Source organism: Eupeodes corollae, chromosome 1, assembly GCF_945859685.1.
Source record: "Eupeodes corollae chromosome 1, idEupCoro1.1, whole genome shotgun sequence".
Taxonomy (NCBI): domain Eukaryota; kingdom Metazoa; phylum Arthropoda; class Insecta; order Diptera; family Syrphidae; genus Eupeodes; species Eupeodes corollae.
Window position 1 is genome coordinate 101,787,135 of NC_079147.1, and position 17,291 is coordinate 101,804,425.

At 33.9% G+C, this 17,291-nt stretch overlaps 1 protein-coding gene across 1 annotated transcript in view; it reads right to left on the reverse strand.

The window, feature by feature from the left end:
* Nucleotides 1-17,291, reverse strand: part of LOC129939851 (sodium/hydrogen exchanger 9B1) — a 145,146-nt gene that overhangs the window by 14,709 nt on the left and 113,146 nt on the right. Inside the window, exons 6-7 of the mRNA XM_056048025.1 lie at nucleotides 9,806-9,981; nucleotides 9,553-9,659 (exon numbers count right to left, since the gene is read on the reverse strand). Coding sequence (XP_055904000.1) covers nucleotides 9,553-9,659; nucleotides 9,806-9,981 — 283 coding nt within the window. The remainder of the gene's footprint in view (nucleotides 1-9,552; nucleotides 9,660-9,805; nucleotides 9,982-17,291) is intronic.

The following is a 17,291-nucleotide window of genomic DNA, read 5'->3' on the forward strand; positions in this document are numbered from 1 at the left end:
CTCATTTCTGGGTTTTATCGAAACACAATATTTCAAAAAATTTATGTCAAGACTTACTATGTTGCTTAACAGCTATTAACAACTATTCGCAAAACAATTTTGTTAAATTATAATAAACAAACTCATTTTTTTATTAATCGATGATATGAAAAATGTTTTAAATAAAATTGTTTATATTTCTCAGATTTTCAAGATTGAGCTTTACTCTGAGGAAATACAAACAGGAGAAAAAACGTTTACGATTTACCATCTAGGACTCCCAGAATTCGTTTGTTTGGGTCGGTGCAACGATCCAAGCAATCGAATATCACCAATTGAGACACAATATTTTAAAAATAAAATGAACGCAAGGACTCATTTATTGATAAATGAACTTAACTACAAAAAATAAAAACTGTAAAATTAAATTAACTAGATCATTTTTATTAGTTCGGAATTCTTTATTTTCAGATTTTTATAATTTTCAGCATAGACTTCGATAGTGAGATCCAGGATGAAGTCACTCATTGGCGCTGTAAACAGGTTTGTAACTGGAAGTTGGAAACTTTTTTTTAAACAATATTAATATGAATGTTTTCTTTTATACGTTTTAGATCAATCTTATGCTGGACTTACACGACTGAAAAAGTGTCTTCTTTTTTGCCATAACTTTACTATGTTTTGTCAAAAAACACGCTTTTGACGATATATGGTAAAAGTTTGGCAAAAGTAATAAGCTTTTGCAGCCATGTAAATCCTCCAGAAAAAAGGGATTTATTTTAATAATCCTGTTTTTGAATGTAACAAATTGGTTTAATAAACGCAATAAACAAATTTATTGAAATCAATAAATTTTGTTTATTGTGGTTATAAACTTATTTGTTAATTTTATACACAGGTTTAATAAATAAATTGTTAATATTAATGAATGCGTTTATTAAAATCAATAAACTTTGTTCATTAAGGCAATGAACGAGTTTTTTAATATAACAAACGAAAATAATGAACGGTTGTTTATATTTATAAACGCATTTATTAATATTCATAAATTGTGTTCATTGGGGTTATAAACAGGTTTATTATTATTATAAACGGAAATAATAAACGGTTGTTTATATTTATAAACGCATTTATTAAAATTAATTAACTGTGAGATAATAAACAGTTGTTTATATTTATGAACGCATTTATTAAAAATAAAAAACTCTGTTCATTAAGGCTATAAACGGGTTTATTAATATTATAAACGAAAATATAAACGGTTGTTTATTTTTATTAATGGATTTATCAAAATCAATAAACTCAGTTTATTGTGGTTATAAACGAAAATTTTAAATTGTTTGTAAAATTTTCAGCCGGAAATGGAGAATAATAAACGATAATTCACTGACACAATTAATATGTTTATTGGACAAATTCCATCACTATATTCATTGTCTCAACGAACTTTTTAATTATATTTACGTACCTTTTTGGTTCAGTGTTGATCGAGATATCTGAAGGTGTTAGCATTGGATTGGATTGAGTGTTTGAGAAAAGAAACTTGCACCCTTTCCATAACTCCTGTTGGGACATACTCGTACATATATGATAGATAAAGATATTCAAAATTAACACTTTGTAAATTTGTTATTAGCAGATCGATAAGCTTTGAAAGCGTCGTTAAGGATTGTTTGAAAATGAAACAAAAACAATAAATAATTTTCGTCTAGAGAAAAGTGAAACGATGAGAATTGGGGCATTCTCATCGTAGCTTTTCTAGAAGCAAGTCCTTGTGATTGGAATACGACCTAGACATTTTAATAGCCCTTTTAATTATACATAATTTATTATAAAAGTCCTTCTTGGCCTTTTCATATATATTGTTTTGTGTTTCGAATTCTGTACGGCTCAAGGGAAATACAACATTGATATGGACTCCTGTACATAATCTTGTTTGTGTACTATTCCAAAACATTCTACCTCAAATTCATTTGTATTCTCATAATTGTAAGTGAATAGAATAACAGACCAACGACTTAGATGGCTGGTTCATGTATGGGCACAAGCACTCCAGTCCGGAGTGTCTTTGAATATAATCCTGAGGGATGGCGCAGTAGTGCAAGACCGCGACTCAGGTGACGCACGCAGATAGGAAAGAAACTGAACTAACTTGTGGTACCAAACTTTAGACAACTAGTAGCGCACCACGCTGGCTAGAGACGCATCTTGGCTGACCCCCAGGTCCATCCCATATTGTAGATCCACCTTAAGTAAGTAAATTCAAACCTTAGCTCGTAAAAAAGGTTTAACTTTCGTTAGTTTGAAGACGAAAAAGTCTTCACAAAGGCTCATAAATCTTTCTAGTCACGTCAGTTAGTGCGGATAACCTGTTTTGTTAATGTCGTTGGCCACGGTGGCCTTACTGAGTTCATATGCTTTGTCGGTTTGGACAGGTTCACCAGTTTCATAAGTTTCATCGCTGTCTTCAGGTAAGTCAGGCTTGCTGACATTTTTGGAACTTCAGGAAAAGTAAATCGTTAAGATGTGTTCTGTAATCTTAACTGTATTCGAAACATTGTTTCCAGCCTCATATTTAAAGAAAAATGGTCAAATGATTCAAAACCCACACCAAACTCTGATCCTCATATGTTGTTCAACTCATGCTGCCTTAAAACTGGAGCTGCGAAGCAATAACGAAGGGGATACTTCCTGAGCTTGATGGCAAATTGATTCCCGGCTACAGCCACCCCATTTCTTGAGCGTACATTATACTTAGACGGAGAATAATAGCCAAGAATTCGAGCAGAACTCAGCTTTCAGTTTCAAGATACTCTATGATATAAGAAGAAACCACAAGATGGCCCGTCTTGTAACCTTAGCCAATAGAAGAAGATTTTTTTTATTTTATAAGGTCACTAAGAATATGCATCAATAAAGAATCTCTGATCTTAAAGATAGATATCCTCACAGCTATTTAGATTCGTCACACAATTTCTGCAAGGTAATAATACTTTAGATCTCATACTCTTGATTGCTCATACCTCAAAACATATGCATGACCTACATGCAGCTCCAATCCACCTAAAACTAAAAGTATCGTTCCATGAATTTCAACAGAAGTGTCAAACCATCAGGTATCACAATTATATTTTTAGCCGACTTGCAACAGAAGGGTGAACTGAACAATATACATAAATTCTGTATTTTGTTTTACGCTCAGCTTAATCCTTCCGTTATGGATATATTTTAAATATATGCAGATAAGATTCGTATACCATCAGTATTGTACTTTGCCTTATTTGATCCTTGCATAGCACTCGCTCTTAGCTCTTCCCCTTCCTCTTCCTCTTCCGACTTAAACTTGAATAATTTATACGTCGCTTGGCGAACACCTCAGTCATTTCCACAAAATTTTACACTCAAAAACAGAAGGACCTTTTGGAGCAGCATATATTAACAAGGATCATGAAGTGATGGATTTTACCTTGCAGCATCATCATCATCATCAGTACCTACAGAACAGAGTGGTTATAGCAGTCAACAAAAGCAAGAGAAGCGCAACGTTTGTACCTTAAAGTAGTACTTTTTGTAGAGGTGGGGTATAGCGAACTTGTCCCATCGCGATTTTGCGTTCATTTTTATGTAGGGGGGGCAGAGTTGGAATACATAAGATGTCAGCTATGTCATTGTTGGTCGACAAGAGGAGGATGGAGTGGACACCGGGTGAGGGATTTTTATGCCTCAGGGATTCGCTTCATAGAACTCAAGAGTATTTATGTACTATAGTCATTTCATTGAGAGAGTTAGAATTATTATTGTGAATTGTCTGTAGGGCTATATAAGCTATGACTCGACTATATGATTATTGTATACGTATTTAGATGAACTAAAGGGACATGCACTCGCAGAAGATGGTGAACGAGATATTGTTAGTAAACATTATTATTCACGACTTATAAAGGCTGATAAAAGGTACTGGTCAATTCACAGTACGCTTAAGAATTGTTCTACAACAGTCCTTTCGGCAAGATGTTGAACAGCTTCAACAATACCTAATTATAGAAAAGACATTCATTAAATTTCCTGACATGAAAACTAACAGAAAAGTGCATTTCCAGTACTGTTAAATGTATGTAGCTTTAAGAGGAAGTAAAGTATATATATTTCAATATGACCTTTCAAGCTGAGCAACTTGGAAATTACATGGTGGACTAATTTAGTCTTTGGGGACAATCGTTACTTGGACACCGTGATGCTGTTACTGGTGAAATCAAACATTTTGCGAAGTCTGATAGAAATTGAATTAAAATGATTCTCTTTTTTTCAAAGTCCTAGAAACGCTGAACAATATTCATCTTAAGAAATACCTTAAAGATAGAAAGCTTTTTTGTTTTAAAAGGCATTAAGGCTCTAAAAGCTATAGGTCCACAAGTGACCTGATGCTTTATCTCATAGAATAGTTGACGACATTTTTAAATCGATTAGGCGAATGTTGGATTATTGTACTTACAGTTTTAAAGGCACTTGATAGAATTTGTTACCATCGACATTAGGTTTAAATGAATCTCTTCTTCGTTATATTAGACATTTCTTTTGGAACCGTTTAATCCGAGTATTATTCGGCGATTTTAAATCTGATATCCATGAATAATAGCCGGTGTGCCCATTTTCTTTCCGATACTCTTCCTTATTTTTATTAAGGATCTTTTGTCGAAAACTTCCACGATATGGTTTCTCTGATAAAAATTGTTCATATCCATTTTTATATACACATCCTTGAACTTAAAAGTTGGACTATCATTGAATGTTGAAACCCACCACAACACAAATGCCTATATTTATGAACTGGACTTGCATCGAAGAAACCATTGGACATCCTGTACATATAATGTGTATCGAAGGTCACCTCTAATGGAATTATCACATTTTTGACATTACTCAAAATACTGTTAGGTGTTTAGGATTTATCTCAAGGGGCAAGAAATGTATGAACTATTCCGAACTACAAAGCTTTTATTCATTCAAAACTTGAATATAACTACTACGTTAGTCTTTTAGTAACTTACTAAAGGTAGCTTTGCAGTCCAGGACGGACAAACACCTCAGCCAACATGAGCCTTCAGCTAGGTCGGTCAGCAGCTAGCTGTCACTAGTTTCGCAGGTCCTCCCTCTCCTGAGTGGCAGTATTCCCCTACTGCGCCGTCCCCAAGGATTGAATTCGAAGATCTTCCGGGCGGGAGAGTTGATATCCATTCGTTTTACAAGACCCAGCCATCTATGTCGTTGGATTTTTGTTCTTGGATCCTGGTAAGTGTCGCTGTCTTCATCTATGCAGATGGAACCAAAAGTCACCCGAAGAACTTTTCACTCGAAGCATCATAACACGCTATCATCTTTCTTTGATAGGGTTCAGGCCTCAGTGCCATAAATAAGAACCGGGGTGACGAGTGCTTAATTGATAGTGATTTTAGATGCTGGGGATATCAATTGCTCTCTTAGACCTAAGAAGCAGCAATTTTCAAGATTTATGTGCCTCTAGTGTTGACGGTTAAGTTTTTAGATACAGTTCTTTATACAACGATGTTGAAGAAATCACATGACAATATCTTATCGAAACCCTTTTTTGGCATCAATTTTTTTCCGACTTTGATAGAGCGTCGTGCATTCTCCATCGTCATTCAACACAAGTTCAACGTGGATGCCAAAACTAGACATTACTCTGTAAAGGTCTTTCTTATTGATGATGTTATAAAGGGATGAAGGGATGGATAAAGGGATGGTGAATATCGATTTGAAGTTTCTGTTTTTGCGTAATGTGAATATTTGGTCAATAGTGGACTTTCATGGTCTGAAGCCACACTGGTATAGAACTATCAGGTTTTTGACGAACGTTTTGTAACGTTCAATAATAATAATAGAATTGGGCAAGCTATGCTGAGATTCCACCCATTAACCATGTTTTTTTCGGATCATTTTGCAGATGATTTGAAGCATGTTACGTATCAAGCCATCGCCTGCTGTTTGGAATAATTTGGCAGTGGTGCCGTCATGTCAGCTCCAGCAGCTTTGTTGATCTCCAATTTCGATATACCTGTTTTCACTTCGTCGAGGTCGGCTGGGCGGAATAGTTGATCTGCGTCACCTAAGTTGAATGGTCGCATCTCCTTACAGTGGAAATGGAATCGTCATCGCCGTTGCAAAATTTGGCAAAGTGGTCGTTCTATATTCTTATACCATAGGCTGCGGTTCTACTACAATGTTCCCTTGACCTTCAGTTCGTGGCTGATACCCTTGGGAAGTAGTTTTTTACCTTTTAGTCATTCAAACTAAATTTAATAAAGAGATTTGAATATAATAGGTAAAAGACCAGAAACAGAAACCTTAACACCTTTTAAGCACCTTAACAATGTTACATGTTTTCAGTTGCTTACTGATTTTGTACAACAAATGTTCCATTGAAATAGCCAATTTCATTAATCCTCTAAAACAATTCAGACGCAATTGCCACCCTTCTATAAACGCCGAACAGTTTTACCATGAAGTCAATTTCAGAATTTATCCATCAAGCCGTACATTAAGCACGTGGGACAACATTTTTATATTGAAAACTTTAAAATGCTCATTTTTAATGTTTCTATGTTTTCCTAACGCTCACGCTGGCTGTAGTTATAAACCTTTAAGTGTGTGCAAATTATAGAAGAAAAGAGGCTGGGAGGCGACCGACACTGATATCTTTCCATCCCGTCTGTCGATTTGTCTTGCTTTAAGGGTTTGTAGGTTTTTGTGTCTTGTTAAAAAAGTTGTCAGTTTAATAACTCGAAAAAAATTTAAAAACTACCAACAATATTTTGCATATGTTTGATTTCGAAATCTATTTTCGTTAACAAGATATTTAGTCGATTTTTAAAAAAACCATTCAATTCGAGTTTTCTCGAAATTTTCTTGAATGTTGAAAATAATATTTTTTAAAAGATAAATGATTCAGCCCATATTTAAAGTTTTAAAAAAATATTTGAGTCAAAAATCAATTTTTACCAACTTTTATTAATTTTTACTTGCGACACATAGCAAATTATGGCAAGTTTTGCATTCGTGCAAAATTTCGAACTCGAGATTTTAATCAAACATGATATAACGATGGTAGACAAGTCGAAAAAAATGGGTAACGCGATTCCGTCCGGTCTGTCCTCTCTGTCTGTCCACGCTCCTACAGCCTAAACCATTGGGTCAATTGGGTTCAAACTTGGAAGTTCAGGTTTTAAGCAGATTCGCGTTAGGCATTTTAAACAATTGTTTTCGTTAAGTAAGCTTACAAATATTCTGTATTTCCGGGATGAGTTGTCTTAGGATGAGTTGTGTCTTAGGATGAAAATAGCTTACCGAACAAAAAATGGTGTGTATTCGATAAGTTCATTCAAATACACAAACCTTTTCCCTTAACATAATATTTATGGAGTATTTCATATTTTTATTACAATAAAAAAAATAAGTTTTTTAACAAATTATAAATTGATATTCAATAAAATGCGTTTCGCATACTTTACGGAAAATTCTCGTTGTTTTGGCACCTTTTTTGTTAAAATTAGTTCCGTATGAGAGCCAGAAAAGGGAGACATGCTAACGAAATAATATATATCATGATGATTCGTCCAGACTAAATTTCTATTCAATCAATAAACAATTCCATAAAAAAAGTAAAAAAAAGAGGCTGGAATGTGACCCACACTAATAACTTCAGATCCCGTCTGTCGATTTGTCTTGCTTAAAAGTTTGTCTATATTTCGTTTTTTATGAAAAAACGGACTGTTGGATTTTTATATAAAAATTATTGAATATGGAAAACAATATTTTCTGTAAAATAAAATAAGTTTGAAGCCAATATTTTTAGTTTTTGAAAAGCTATTTGAGTCGAAAGTAAATTTTTACCAAGTCTTGTTTTGTATTGTTTTTTTTTTAGAGTTTTATTTTTTGTAAAAAAACTGTCAATTCGATTTTTTTCAAAATTTTAGTGAATGTTAACAACAATATTTTTTGAAAGATCAAAGTAGTTTAAATCCAATTTGTACAATTTTTGACTAGATATTTGAGTCGAAAATCAATTTTTACCAACTTTTATACATTTTTTTTAGGTTTTTATTTTTTGTGAAAAAACTGTCAATTCGATTTTTCTCAAAATGTGTCCTAATGTTGAAAACAATATTTCTTATAACAAAAATTAGTAAGAAGCTATTATATCAAATTTTTTAAAAGATTTTGAAGTCAAAAAACATTTTTACCGACTTTTGCTAATTTTTTGTCGGTTTTTAATTTTTTTTTAAAAAATTGTTAATTCGATTTTTTTTTAAATTTTACTGAATGTTGGCAACAATGTTTTTTCACAGATAAAAGTAAATTAAAGCCAATATCTCAAAGTTTTGAAAAGATATTTGAGTCGAAAATTAATTTTTACCAATTTTTACACATTTTTTTTTTAAGTTTTTATTTTTTTGTAAAAAAAACTGTCAATTCGATTTTTCTCAACATATTTCAGAATATTGAAAACAATATTTCTTATGAAATAAAATAAGAGTGAAGCCAAAATTTCAAGTTTTTGAAAAGATATTTGAATCGATATTCAAGTTTTACCAACTTTAAATATGTAATGTTTTTTTAGATTAAAAAAAAAAATGTCAATTCGATTTTTCTCAAAATTTTTTCAGGTGTCAAAGACATAATTCTTCGTTGCACAAATTTGTTTTGGAGACGAAATCATATTAAAGTCGTAAAATTTTGTAGGTGACACATTTTTTTTTCTCAGTTTTTTTGATTTATAAAAAAACCGTTGAATGGATTTTTTTTCAAAAAATAAATTTCTTTGATATCACGTTACAATATATTATACAAAATTTAATTCAAGTCTCTAGCGTTTTTGGGTCGTAAGATAATTAGGGTTTACCAAAATGGTCACCTTTTTTCAAACTGCTATGGTAAAAAAAAACAAACACGCAATTTCTGGCTTGTCTGTATAACAAAATTTATTTGAAATCGATATCTCTGCTGGTTCTTGAGCTATGGACGACGAAAAAAAAGTCTCGAACGTACGGACGTACACACGCACGCACAGACATCTTTCTAAAAATCTTTTATCTCGACTCTAGAGACCTTGAAACGTCGAGAAATGTCAACATTTTCAATTCGACAAATCGGATCGATTACAATAACTTCCTATAGGAAGATAATAACGTAATATCAGTTCGTCTTGGTGATTTTAATTTGCCATCTGGACATCTGCAATTAAGAAACCTTCGGACTTATTTTTTGTATGGAATTGGAACCGTAGGGACTGATGCCGATTTTAGTATCACAGTTGCGTTATATTTGACACTTAGCGCAGTAATGGTGAATTACCTAAAAGTACTCCAATATTTTTGTATATTAGCGGAAAAAGTACAATATATTACGGTTTTCTTTTTCCGTATTTTACTTCATCATACTTCAAAACTTTGATATCGAAATGATATTTTTGTGCTTTGGAACGATATGTCTTTTTCTTTTGCGTCGACTCACATTGCAATTCAAAAATAAATAAAAATATGTAAATCAATAGCTTACCGAATCCTTAGATGGAAAGTAGACTAAAATCAATCCAAAAACGTAGCCATAAACCACACCAACAATAATACCAACAGGTCCTTGCAATATCTGATCCGACAATTTCCCTGTGGAATAACAACAAATTATTGCATTCATGAATTTCATACCTCTATTCGTATCTTAGCGTGATTTGTATGCATATGTAGGTAGTAAGATAATCAAATTTCAATGAAATAAATTGAAATTCAATTGTTTCAATTGCATCACTTACCCGGATTAAAGATGACACCCAGAATTACCCCAAAAGTAAATATCGCCACAACATCGTTGCAAGTTGTCATCGCATAGATTAATGTGTGGATGCCATTGTTGAGGCCAAGTTTTTGTTCCTTAAGTTTCAGCATAACGGTGACAACCACATTGGGGGAGACAGCTGTGATAACGAGGCTGCGAAAGTTTAATAAAAGAGCATGAGTACAAGCTATGAATAAGAGTCAGCATGTTCTATACACTGTATACATATACCGCACCGTACCGCAGGCGGTATAGAGGCATGGCAGGCGGTGAAATGGAACACAAACATCAGGAAAGGAATGGTTTGTGGCGTTGCAGTTGGTGATGGGTTGGTTCGTTGGTTGGTATAAGGATTTGAGAAAAATACATGCAATTTTAAGGGCGTTTTGTTGTTTAATGAGTTTATCTCATTTTAGTGCGAGACTGAAAAAGTTATATTTCTTGTTCTTAAGGAAACCAAGAAAACGAACTTTTTATAACATGGGTTTCGTAGAGGGTAGGGTATAAGGTCTTACAACGAACTTTAGGAAAAATAGTGAAACTTAAAAGTTTTTCCTTCGTTTTCTTCTTTTTTTTTGTTGCTGGATTGGGTGTGGAGGTTGTTGTAGAGTGAATCAACTAAAAAGTTAAAAGAAGAACAAGTTAGATCGTCTTGAGTTCGGATGATGATAATGATGAACCTTTGACATTCACATATCACATTCCTCCACGCAAGTAATTACATTAAATAATGAAAATCATGCTTGAGAAATGGTTGTAAGTTTAGTTAAGACTTAATATTTTTATGTTCTTATTCTTTTTAACAGGGTATTTCATTAAGCGCGTTCAACCTTTGAACTGAAATAACACGTTATATATCATTTGGAATTTCTATGTTTGAAATATAATATCGTTAAAGTTTACCGTGGCTTCTTTCAATTGCTCGCGTTTGGAGAGTTCAAATTTTTTAGGTGGCACAGGCAGAGATTAAATCGAAGACCTATGGCGCGACATTTCGACGCACTAACCTTTACGCCATTCCCTTATTAGTCTCACCTTTAACTGTTTAATACTAACGTAGGTACTTCGATCTTCATGCCTTAACAATCGGCATTGGTATTATCAGGATTTTGTTTTTATAATAAGCGCACACTCAAGGGGATATTACTACCCTTACTATGTCAAGACACAGTGTAAGCTCTAGGAAAGGGAGAGAGGGGTTGAAAGGAGGGTTCGGTGCACATTGGTTTTGAATTTTTGAATATTGCAAATACTGGAAAAGAAAGAATGTGCGGTAAGGCATTCCACATTCGCGTAGTACGGCTAAAAACGTTACTCAGTATTTGACAATATGACCGAAGTTGGGCTCGAGGGAATACTGATGAGCATTTCTAGAAGCGCGAGTATTACGATTGAACTGTTTAAGGGGAAGAATGCCGCTTGGTATTTCTCTAGAGCATAAAACGTTGAAATAATGGTAAAAGAGAGTGAGAGAAGAAACTTTACGACAATGTTGAACCTATTATGTTACTATCACCAATCAGTCTAAATGCTCTCCGTTCAATACTGTCTAAAAGGCTTAAATAAGATGCAGGAGCACCAGCACAGATATGGGACTTATACTTCAGCTTGGACGTATAAAAGTCTTTCAGATAACAGCCAGATCAAAGGGGGAGAAAAACTTCTTGCATCGCCTTAGAAAACCCACACATCTTGCGGCATTTTTGGCGACAAAGTGTAGGTTATCGTTCGAGATGTTCAGTCTCCTCGATGAAAGTGCCATATACAGATAATAGCAAGGGGGTAACGATACAAGACATCATTGAGTTTTCGAAGCATTAAATTCCACGCCATTTCTTATTCCCCATTGTACAATTCTGTTTAGGTCGGAATTTAATGAGCTTATAATATTTTGTCGTTGCAGTTCTACATCCGAAGAAGGGATGTGATTCTGAAAACGAATATGAAAAGCTAAGATTACTATCGTCAGCAAAACAATGTATTGGATTAGAAGTTGCAGACAGATCATTATTAAAAATTAGAAAGAGTGTAAGAGATAGAACAGAGCCCTCGGGCACTTCAGCATTTAATAAGTGGTTTTCAGACTTGAACACATCCAAAACTACTTGTATTAAACGATTCAAAAGTTTATTACTAATTACCAATCCAATGAAGAAGGGATTCATGGAAACCGAAAGAACGCATTTTTGATAAGAGAGCCTGATACCGAATTCTATCAAATGATTTTGGAATATCAGGTGCAATAATCTTACTTTCTCCTAAACGATGTAAAGATTTTCTCCACTGTTCGTTGAGATGAAATATTACATCACCAGTGGATCTATTGCTGCAAAAGCTTTATTGTTGGTCATTAAGAAGCTTTTGATCTTGAGCTGATATAATTAATCAGCGTTTCCATGACCTTGGAAAAAAGGGACGTAAGTGCAATCGGTCGGTATTTAAAGGGTGAGCAAGGTTTGCCTTTTTGGGGAAATGCTGGACAAATGCGGTATTTCATCAACTTGGAACGGGACCTGAGGAGTAGGACAGATAAAAAAGCTTACGCAGTGGTTGAGTCTGCTTAGAAAGTTTTCTAACCCTTCGTCATGTTTGAACCGGTATGAAATGTTTTAACCGGCAATAAACAAGATTTTTCATTTCGACTAACTTAATGCTTATCAACTTAAGGGTAAACTTATCAAGTTCGAGAATTTTAAACTGTTACAATTGTCCGAATATAACCAAGGTAAGCCATTGGTCAAGTACTCATCGCTGAAACATTGGAACCTAAGTTGTTCAGATCCTGGGATCGCTGAATATAGCTCTGTCTTTGAATAGGTTTACCGGTTCTGTTAATAGTTTTAGGAGGAGGGAATATTTTTCTACTATTATACGTATAACTCCTGGATTGTATCAAAGCTGGTTATAATGCTCAAGATATCTTATCAACTTTTATGCACGGATCAACTCTTTTCAATCACCATAAGGAACTATTTATTGAATTTAAACTGTACACGTATTTATCAAATGGTATCTAGCTTCTTTAACTTTAAAAGGGCAAACTTCATTGAATTTAACAATTTTCTTGAAAATTTTGATTGGTCAATTAATTTTGTCAATCTGAATCTTGAACAAAAGTATTCGTGTCTATTATTTTCGACAGTTTTAGTAGATGCGTTCCGTCTTCGAGAAGATCCAAACATATTTAACAAAAGCTCCCGTAGTACAACAAGCAAATAATTGATCTGAAAAATTTAAAAAGTAAAGCTTTTAACAAATTTAAGCGAACTAATGATAATTTACACTACGCTAATTTTAGCAAACTGCCCAAAGATTTTTTTGTTCTTAATAAATTCCTTCACAAGTGTTCTTCTTCGTTTTGGACATATATAAATGTGAAAGGAAATACGTCAGGCTACCCAAAGCAAATGACATTTGGGGACACTGAAGCATCAGGTACATCAACAATACTTTGTCTATTTGCTGACTTTTTTCAATCCGTTTATTCACCTGCTAGAAATTACAGTTTTAGTACACTCTAAGATAATTAAACCTGTAGCGTTGATATCGGAGGATTACAACTCCGTTTAGAAGAAATATATTCAGGACTCCAGTCTATAAAGCTCAAAACTATACCTGGAGCTGATGGTATAAAAAATTGTTTTAAGTCATGCTATGCTATGCTATCCTTTGTATTGCATATTTAATCAATCTCTATCTCAGGGTATATTTCTAAGTGAATGGAAAATATCCTATCTTGTGCCAATTCATAAATCTGGACCTAAAAATGAAATTGAGAACTATTGTGGTATTTCCAAGTTGTCTGCCATCCCTAAATTGTTTGAGAACCAGGTAAAAAATAAATTGGAATTCATAACCCGAGAGCATATTTCCGACCGACAACATGGCTTTGTTTCCGGTCGTTCTACAATAACTAATATAGCTCTTTTCTCAAATTATGTGTTGAATTCGTTTGAAAGTAAGAATCAAGTAGATGCGATATAACCGATTTCAGTAAAGCTTTTGATTCGGTGGATCTACGGTATTAATGAGTCGTAAGTAATTTTAGGGATTTGTTTAAGGCCAATTTACTTTTATTGTTTACTTTTTAATATAATTTTGTAATATTTTAATTTTTAAGTTAAAATCTGTTAGCTTTAAGCTTGTAGATAAATAAATAAATAAAAATAAATAAATACATTTCTAGAATCCCTATAATTAGGCTTTTATTTTTGTTTGCTTTTTTTTCTTCTATATTGTGCTCGCACTCAAGGAGATATGAATACCCTTATAACAATTTAACACAATGCGAGTAATTAGGGAAGGAGAAAAGGATTAGAAAGGAGATACCGATGCGCATTGGTTTTTAAAGTCTGCACATGGTAATGAGTTTGAAATATTGATTCAGGTAAAGCATTGGACATGCGTGTGGTGCGACTCAAGAAAGAAACCCTGAACTCTACAGTACTTCCAAAATTAGGCTCAAGAGGTAGCTGATGAGCATTTCCAGAAGAAAAATATTACGGTTGAATTGTTTGAGGGGAGGAACTTGTTTACATGAAACATTAAGACGGAGCTCGAGCTATACAAAAGTTTCAGTTAGAAACCTATCATCTATCATTTTTAAAGCTCTGTTTTAAATTCTGTCCAAGAAACTCAAGCGCGTAATAGGAGCAACTGCCCAGATATGGAAGTGTACTCGAGTTTCGAAACACAGGCTTTATAAATTAAAGCCGATTCTGAAGGAGTAAAAACTTCTTACATCGTGGGATAAAATCTTAACACTTATCACCATTCTTAGCGATGTCGAATATGCGATTACTCCACACTCAGTGGTTTGTAATGTTTAAACCTAGGCCTGAAAGCTGTTAAGTCTAATCGATGCAAGTACCACCCATTGATAAAACCATTGGGGTAGTATTACGCTTTTGAGACTGTAGACAGCATCGAGTTTTCAAAGCATTAAATTCTAAACTTTTTTGATTCCAATGGTGTCATCACCATTGGAAAGAAATCTGTAGATATTTTTTTTTTTTTTTTAGATATTATCTACATATAGACCGAAAAAATCTAGACCGTGTTTTGGTAGTGTAAGCTCTCTAATGAGTGCATCACTATAAGCATTATAAAGATACACAGACAAGGGAAGCCCTTGTGGAGTTCCGTTTTCCAGTTTTAGCTTTTTTAAAGTAAAGCCGTTGACATCAATACAAAAAGTTATTCCGGATAAAAAGGATATTATAACCTTTAATATTTGCTTAGGGACTTCCCATTTGTGTAGTTGTTCTATGATAGGAAATGTGGTGACACGATCAAAAGCTTTCTAGAGGTCAGATGACAAGACTACTATCTCATAGTTTATGTTCCATTAGATTCAAAATTGAACTGCTCTGTTCGGTCTAAACGCATGTTGTTAATTACTTACCGTTTCTTCCATAAACCAGCCTATTCTACGTCAAATAATTTTTTCAAAAATGTTTGAGAGAACAGGAAGAAGAGATATCGGTCGATACCCTTCTATGTGGTGACAATTATGGAAACTCTTGGCAATCGGCTTGACTATAGCTTTCTTGCAATCGTGAGGAAAGATACCAGTCCGAAGAATGTTGCTATATAACGCTCAGATTCGGTTTTTGAGATTATCGGCAGCTGATTTACTCAAATTATATGTGATTTTATCATCTCCAGAAAAGTTCCTTTAAGTAATGTCTGGTCAAACTCTATTCTGGAAATATCATTTGCGAGGTGTGCGTAGAAGTTTTCTTCAAGAGGGAGGTCATTTAAGTTTAATGTCAGTTTCTTCCTAATAACGTTTCCTGGAAAAACATTTTTTTCACTAAAAGTTTACCATGTTTTTGAGAACGTGTTGGCTATTTTTTCTGGATCGTTTTCTAATGAGCCATCTAGAAAAATATATGGAAAGTATTGAACTGAATTGGATGATTGCAAAGATGTTATTCTATTCCATAGTGTTTTTGAGTCTAAAGCCGGATCCATCGTGTTCACGATGATCTTTTTCCTTTAATACGCTGTCGTTGGTGTCCTACATATAAGGGACGTTTAAGAAATGCTCATAGAACTATCATCAGTGTACGAAAAATTAAGGTGTGGTAAAAGTTTTAGATGAAAGATCGTTTGTAAAGGTATGAAAGAGTGCCGGAGACTAAATGTAGATCTGGGGCACACCAGCGTTTATTTTAGGGATATCAGATTTGAATCCCGTCCAATACTTCTGTTTTTGAGCGGTCTGAAAGGTAATTTCTAACCCAATAACAAAGAGATTCGTCAATACCAAATGCACGTATTCTCGATAGGAGAGCTTGATGCGGAACTCTATCAAACACTTTAAAATATCAAGTGCTTTCTCCAAGACAATGTAAGGATATGTTCCACTGTTCGGTGAGATAAACCATAAGATCACTAGTAGAGCTATTGCTACGAAAGCTATACTGCCGATCATTAAGAAGCTTTCGTTCTTCAAGACATTTCTTAGGCTGATAATTGCTAGTGCAATCTGACGATAGTTACAAGATGAGGAGGATTCGCTTTTTTTAAGGACAGGCTGGACAAATGATGTTTTCAATCCACTTGGAAAGAGACGTGTAGAATAGGACAGATAGAAAAGCTTACGCAGTGGTTTTGCAAGCGTTGAAGAACACTTTTGAAGAAAAATAGCGGGTATGCCATTCGGGCCAGCACATTTGTAAATGTCAAGATCTTTAAACACTCTAGCAACTGTACGCGTGCGAGAGAAAATTCGTTCCGATGACATTACGCTTTCAAGAACATGAAGTGTCATGTCATTCATTGTCAAAAAGTGCTTCTTTCTTAAAAAAAGTTGTGACATAATGACCGCGGCAGGAACCGTAATATACAATACGAAAATCAAGGTAGTGTATTGACAATGCAATGACTGTATTAAAAAAAAGGTAAGTCCAGTAAACAATTAGGGCAGTCAAAAAGAGATCGTAGAGACTGAGAGAATATGGGTGAAGCTCAAACACATCGTAGGAAACCGCACAAAGCAAAACCCACGGACTTTGTGGCTCTGAGAATATAATTAAGTAAAAAGACATGACCGACTTTATAATGTTCTATGGTCCTTCAATCTATACAAATGGACTTAATTTTAATAAAACCTTCATATACATAACCCTAATAAAATCTCCTCTTTATATTAAAGGAGTAAATATCCTTACATACTACGCTGCAACATAATATTACAAAGCCATTCTGAACAACCACTTTATTTATGAACAAAAATCATTTAAAAGTAATCTCAAAAAATTATTTTGAGGTCAACAACTTAATTCTTACCAAACTATACGTAGGTACATATGTACGTTACTCAAAACAATTTATAACAATAACGCGCTTTACTTGCATTTTATGTAAAAATTATAACAAAAAGGAATGTACTTATTTTTTTATCCGTATAAGTAGGCTTTCTTCTATACCTGTGTTTTTGAATGTGTCTTTAAAAA